Source organism: Ambystoma mexicanum, chromosome 4q (assembly GCF_040938575.1).
Source record: "Ambystoma mexicanum isolate Mex_15411 chromosome 4q, UKY_AmexF1_1, whole genome shotgun sequence".
Lineage (NCBI taxonomy): Eukaryota > Metazoa > Chordata > Amphibia > Caudata > Ambystomatidae > Ambystoma > Ambystoma mexicanum.
The window spans coordinates 783141063-783147597 of NC_090928.1; the positions used below are offsets into that span (position 1 = coordinate 783141063).

A 6535-nucleotide genomic window follows, 5' to 3' on the forward strand; every position below is an offset into this window, starting at 1 on the left:
TGTCGAGCAAGCGGAGGACCAAGATCCACCTTGAAGGTGGAGGGGTGCCGGTAGTGGGAGCGTTGGCACGAGGTGGGTGGGGAACGGAACAATGAAGGAATTAGGGCCATCCAGCTTGGTGCACAGCGGGAGTCACCAGGCGGGCCTTTGTATGCCGAGAGGAGGAGCGCCAACGCATTAGGGTGACTGTTGTGGCCTTAAAGGACGACAGGATGCCGTGCAAGGGTTCTAACTGTCTTTATTGTAAGACAAAGGGGGTGAACCTTTAGTTGTCCTAACGCAGGGCAAGCAATTACTCACAGTTCAGTTCAGTTCACTGTTCAGGAACTTCCCAGTTGATTCACTGGGAAATAGGTGTGCACAATGATAGCATGCTGCAAACTTCTAGAGCCCCCAGGTAACCTCCTGTGGCTGTGGACTTACGCTCTAGAAGCTGGAGTATGAGGCTACTCAGGATCTCATGTTAATGACTCCTTATAATGTTTAGTGGCTCCTCAGAAGGAGCAGCGCTCGCCGGCACGACTTGCCTGGCTCACTACCAGCCTCCGACTCGCGCCAAACACTTCTCGCGGAGCGCGGGCTCACGACGTGATGTCCCCACAGTGACTTTAAGGCAATATAAAAGTGCATAACGGTAATCATGCTTCCACATGGTTGGTAAGGTATGCAGCACCTCAACTATAACTCCCAGAATGCACCGTATAAAAACACCCTTAATGCAGCTACGAGTGCAATCCTGTGGTGGGTGTCCCCTCAGGAGGATTGATCTGACCCAGCACACACAGAGCCTGTCAAAGGCACCCGCCCACTTCATGTGGGGTAAGGACCAACAACAATAATGGGGAAAGTTGCCAAGAGCAGATGGACGCTCCGTTTACAACCTTTTATGGGTGCAGCTCACTCCTCTTCATTCAGCCTTTGTTGTAAAACAACTCCTGCCCAGTCTCTCACTTACAGGCTCAGCTCTCGAAAAGGGGTGCTACTGATGCGGACCATGGGTTTCCTAATTGACACCCTGAGTGAGGACAAAGACGGGACGTATTGGCTACCAATATTACTAGAGAGGTAGGTACGGGGCTTTTGCATGTGGCATGTCCATACGACGCACAGAAACACAACGGCAATACATGCCAGCCCAACTCGTTAAACTATGGAAATCTCATTTTTTGTACTGAGAAGGAATGGGCATGTACGTGGTATGACCAGGAACACACAAAGTTACAGAACGTGGGTGGGGAGCACGCGCGCATGTGTGAAAGAGCCCAGGGGGGCATTGAGAAACATCCCTAAGGGCTGGGAGGCCAATGTGGACAGATGGCTGAGCGCCCCCTCCCCTGCCCCCACTGCTTTCCTCTGTAAAAAGATGCCTCTGCCATTTCAGTGGCCCTGCCCCCACTGCTTAACTATAATTCACGACTGAGCATGCGGACGCATGCGCAATCAGCCGGATTTATCACGAATATGTACGTGTATGTGAAATAAGTGCATTATTAACACGATAATGATGCACTTAGTTCACATACACGTAAATATATATTTGTTATGGCTACTTTCATATGTTTTGCACATTTAGTGCTTATTAGAAGCCTGGGAATTTATGAAACACAGTGTCCGCTGTGTTAATGTGTTTGAGTCCGCTGGATTTGAGCTGCTTGCGTCCTTTTACGAGTAGCTCTTAAAACGGCTTCACCGTGTTCTGTTATTCCAGTGAGCCTGGCTCACATCAAGTTACGGAAACTGCACCCCTGGGGCACCACAAACACAGGCACACCACATTCCTGCTGTCAATAAATCCTATCTGTTAAGTACTGACTGAGCATGCGCATGCATGCTCAGTCAGCAAAATAGGATTTTCTGACAGATAGGAAAAAGTGACGTTATACCGGCCCTGAGATGTGTTATTGTGGCCCGGGTGGAGCTCCTATTGTCCCATGTAGGCAATACCTGAAATGGGTAAGCCCATGGCAAGCCAGTCCAACCCAGCCCCACAAAGGGAAGTGGAGGTGAAACTTTCCGGGCAAGCTACTACATATACGAGTCCCACTGATCTTTCAGAGACCCTGATGATGGTGTCAAATAAACATCATACCCCTTCTAGGGATAGTTGCATAGGCAAACGCAAGACCCACATCAGGACAACACTGTTGAACACTAGATCACTAGATAGGCACGCCCTGGAGGTATGTGACCATGGGCCTCATTATAAGTTTGCCGGTCTGGTAACAATGGTACCAGTAAGCTTGCCGGTACCGTTGTTACCGGACCAGCAAACTACGAGTTCTGCTTGCAGGTGCCTTCCCGCCCACCAGGACTGGCATGTCCGGCATACCGGCACGCAAGAGCAGACCATGTCGGATGCACCGGCACCATTCTGAATGGTGCCGGTGCATCTGGCCTCCACATTCCCATTGAGTCCTCAAGGGCTCAATGGGAATGGGGAGGATTTTTTTGCTCAATGGGAATGGGGAGGATTTTTTTCCGGCGCCCGCGAATGGGCAATTACCAGGTCCAGTGGGCCATAAAAAAAATTGCATATTTGACGGCAGCCTGCCGGCTTTACCGGCAAGGCTACCGCCAAACTTGTAATGAGGCCCTATGTTATGGATCAAGACATAGATGTCATGTGCCTAACAGAAACCACATCATAGCTCCTTACTACCTCAATTCACTTCACACACAGGCAGCAGGGTACATTTTACAAAGTATAAGGTTGGTGCTAACACCAATGCACTGGGTTGCCAACTGAGGACATGCATCCACACACTTGTAGTCTCTGATCCACAAAACAAAATAGACTATACAGCGTTACACATATAGGTCAGCTGACACATGACAGATGGACGCAGTATCAATAAAGAACATGCCCCTGAAAAGGAGACGCCCACAAGCCATTATCTAACAGTCGCAGCTCAGGTCTAAGTGACATTTACAAAACATTCACTCCCAACAGGCACCAAACATTCTCCTAAACCGCACATGCTCTATGCATTTACCAACATTGTACATCAGACATACACAGGCAGCAAAAAACACACATCCTTCTCCGTCAGTCAACATGCGCACAACCGGAAAGCATTCTCCGTACTTAGGCATATCAGGGTGCAATCATTCACCTTCGCAAAATCTCCCTATTAGGGAGAATTCTCATAAATGTGCTAATTCCCTTCACCTTGGAGACCCCCAGCAACTTTGCTGGATTTTGAGGACTTGATTTCTTTACCTGGCAAGAGTGTGAGCCTTTTTTCCCCCAATCTTTCGTGTATTTTGATGTGTGTTTTTCACTTGTGTTATTTGATTATGGAGTTTTAGATAACTCCACAGACATCATCTTTTTATGTGTGTTACACAGCACCCTCAGTGCAGTGACACAGGGATGGCTTTTAGACCCCAAAGTTTAAATACCTTCTCTGGGATCAACTACTGTTTCCCAGAGAATGTAAAGTGAAATTGACTTTACTAGTCTTTTCCAAATTCCTAGACCCAGCACACACCATCTTACAATGGAGTGCTGGAGGGTTTACATAGTATCCCCTGTGTCCAAACACTCATGTAGCAGTGAAATGCTATCCTTTCCTATTGAGAAGGCTGGTGGCAGTGGTTTTAAAATGAACTACCATGTTTTTTCCCAACCGCAAACACCGGTAGCTAAAAATCAAGGGTGCCATGTTTTTCAAGATAGCACCTTAGGCCCCGTTGTTTAAACAGGTCCTGGTCTTCTTTTTTCGCCATTTCTTTTTGGAAAGGTCCTTCTAGTGTTTTTCTCTGTACGCCAAACCAGGTTTGGTTCCTTTGTTCGTGTGCCATTGGCGGGCTTCAGGACTGAAGTCCGCCCTTGGCGTCTGAGTGTTTGGGGTGGGCAGGAAGTGAGGGAGGTGCCCGAAACTTCCTGGGCTTAGTCTCCTAGGAGACCCAAATGCACTCTGGTGTAATTGGCTGGCTGACTGTCTGGCAAGGACAGCCACCCTGCTGGGTGAATGACAGCTAGGCTGGAATGAAAGGGAGAGAACTGTTTAAAAGGCGAGTCTCGTGGACTGGAAGGCAGAGTTGACCACTGGAACGAAAGAACCGAAGACGAGCTGGAAGAGGACGACTGCTGCAACTCCTGGACCATTGGTTTGCCCGGTGAAGCCCTGCTGCAGGTCCGAATCGCCAAACTCCATTCGACAGAGAAGCTCCTTCAAGGACGGCTTCTTCCTTTGAGTTCGTGAGACTAATCAACTCATAAGACACCTGGATACCATTCTCAAGGCTGGTTAGGATTAACCAGGGAGAGGGACTCCAGTTTGTGTTCTTGAATCTACAGCTACTGGAACTGAAGTGACTCCATTTTGTTTGCTTTCTTCAACAATCCCGTGCAGTGCAGGAGTCCCTCGGCTTCCTCCCTCTTGTCCCCACGACTGAGGCTCAGGAACAGCAAGATCTGCTGGAACTGCCAGGAACCACGACTTCAGCAACATTTGTTTCTTCATATAAAGGTACTGCGCTAAACCGATTGAGACAACACCACTCTTGCAGTGAAAGTTTGTGAAACTTTCCCAACTTTCAGGCCTAATCAGCTTGTGACCGCACACATGATTCTTTTTCACCTAATCTACTTCTGAGAACTTTTGCAAAGACTTTACCGTTTGATACCAGAACTGCTCTTTCCTATCCAGAACACTGTCCCATTGACTTTGGCCTGGCCTAATGACTTGAATTGAACTCTTCTGGTGAACTGAAACTATTTGCACTGCCTAGAAAGTATATGTAATCTATTCTACTTACTTTTGTTCTTTTTTCTCACTGCCAAGTAACTGAACTGCCATTTTGCTCCTATTTAAGGGGAGCTTAAACTGTCTCAAAAACGTAGGCCCTGATTACGATACCGGCGCTAAACCATGGCGCTATTAGCACCATGGTTGGTGCCGGTATCGTAACGTGTCCATCATGGTGAAATGGGGAAATACCACCCCATTCCAAGGTTGGCGGGGCGGTATTTCCCCATTTCCCCATGGCCCTTCCCCATTCCCATTTCTGCCCCATAGGGCATAATGGGAATGGCGAAGGTGTTAAGTACGGTACCGCAAATTGCGGTACCATACTTACCGAGAAGGTCCCTTTGCGGGTCCCTACTTTCCGTTGAGGTCGGGTCCCGCGAAGGGACCTCGTAATTAGGCGCTAATGGGTTAACGGCGCTGCAGCCTTTTACGGCGCCGTTAACTCATTAGCGCCAGGGTCGTAATGAGGCCCTTAGAGTTTTGTATTGAAGTGTATTGGTATATAATATTAACTTGTCTTCTTCTAGTGAACTGTTTTCTAAATGATTGTGTAATAAATGAATAAGTGTTTTACCAAGAAAACTTGAGTATAAGTCTCTACTTTAACCACAGTGATTGAAAGTCCTCTGTCTACTTGTACTGCTCACATTCACTCTTGTGATAAGCCTGGCTGCTCAGCTCGCTACAAACAAACTGTGTGGTACAGACTTATACCAAAGGTTGGTCTTGCTTACACCTGTAGTCCTAATTGTGTGTGCTGGTCCCAGAGGGTACTGCATGCAATTCTGCCTAACACTCCCTTACTAAAAGTGCGTCAGAAAGGTAACTGTTTTTCAAAAGTAAAAGGGAGGTTCCCAACGTGATGAACCCATACAATAAGTTTGTCCACTTCTAATTAAACATGCTTAACAGGTATTGACATTAGTGTTTTCTTATGTATGGTAATATCTCCTTTTATGTTATTGTTCCAGGACATGGACTTCTTCTGTGAGTAATAAGAGAATGGACTGTCTGCACGCTAAAGCTGAGAACGATGATGGTGTGCAGAGGTGTCTGGGAGAAATCGATTGCTGTTGGTTTTGTCAATCGTAGAAAGTGATTCAGAACTTGGCTATCAGTTAAACAACTTTGCCATAGGAAAAAAGTCTGTCCCATAGAGTTAGATAGTTATTATGGTAATCCAGTAGCCGATCCCTGATAGCACAGCATTTATTGTAGACCTGATGAAAGGAAACCCTCTTCTTGGAACCGTTTAAATAATCTGTTTTTTTTATCTGTGTGCTCTTATTTTGTTTGAAACGATTTCCAGCTTCATTTGCAACAGTGAATCACAGTTACATACACCATCTTTCATAACTCCACAAAGATTTGAGGATCTTTTGCTGCAATGCCTGTTGAAGGATATTTGATCAAAGAGGAGGATTTAATATTGATACCTGGTTTCAAATTATAGATGCATGTTTTGAAGTCTGTTCTGTGTGTTCTTATTACTTTGTGTACTTAAAATAAAGTGTGCATACCAAAACACCTCTATTTAGTGAACATATATTTGGTGCCTCTGTTGTTTGCCATTTCCAACCTTTTAAATCCAACCGTTTACCTTTACCTAAGCAGCTTTTTTGTGTGGGTCCCCAAATACAGCAAATATGCCTGAAACAAGGAACCCAAGGGCTTCTACATGATCTTGCAATGGGGGTTCAGTATTTAAATGAACCTTGGTTTACCAGAGACAGCAAGTGATTTCTGAACCTGATGCAAGACAATGTAAGAAATAACCA

General features: G+C 46.3%; 1 protein-coding gene across 1 annotated transcript in view; it reads left to right on the top strand.

Moving 5' to 3' along the window:
• The window catches only part of OTOR (otoraplin), a 120169-nt gene extending 113885 nt beyond the window's left edge, over nucleotides 1–6284 (top strand). Inside the window, exon 4 of the mRNA XM_069608349.1 lies at nucleotides 5729–6284. Coding sequence (XP_069464450.1) covers nucleotides 5729–5752 — 24 coding nt within the window. The 3' untranslated portion in view covers nucleotides 5753–6284. The remainder of the gene's footprint in view (nucleotides 1–5728) is intronic.
• Nucleotides 6285–6535: the final 251 nt, after the last annotated feature.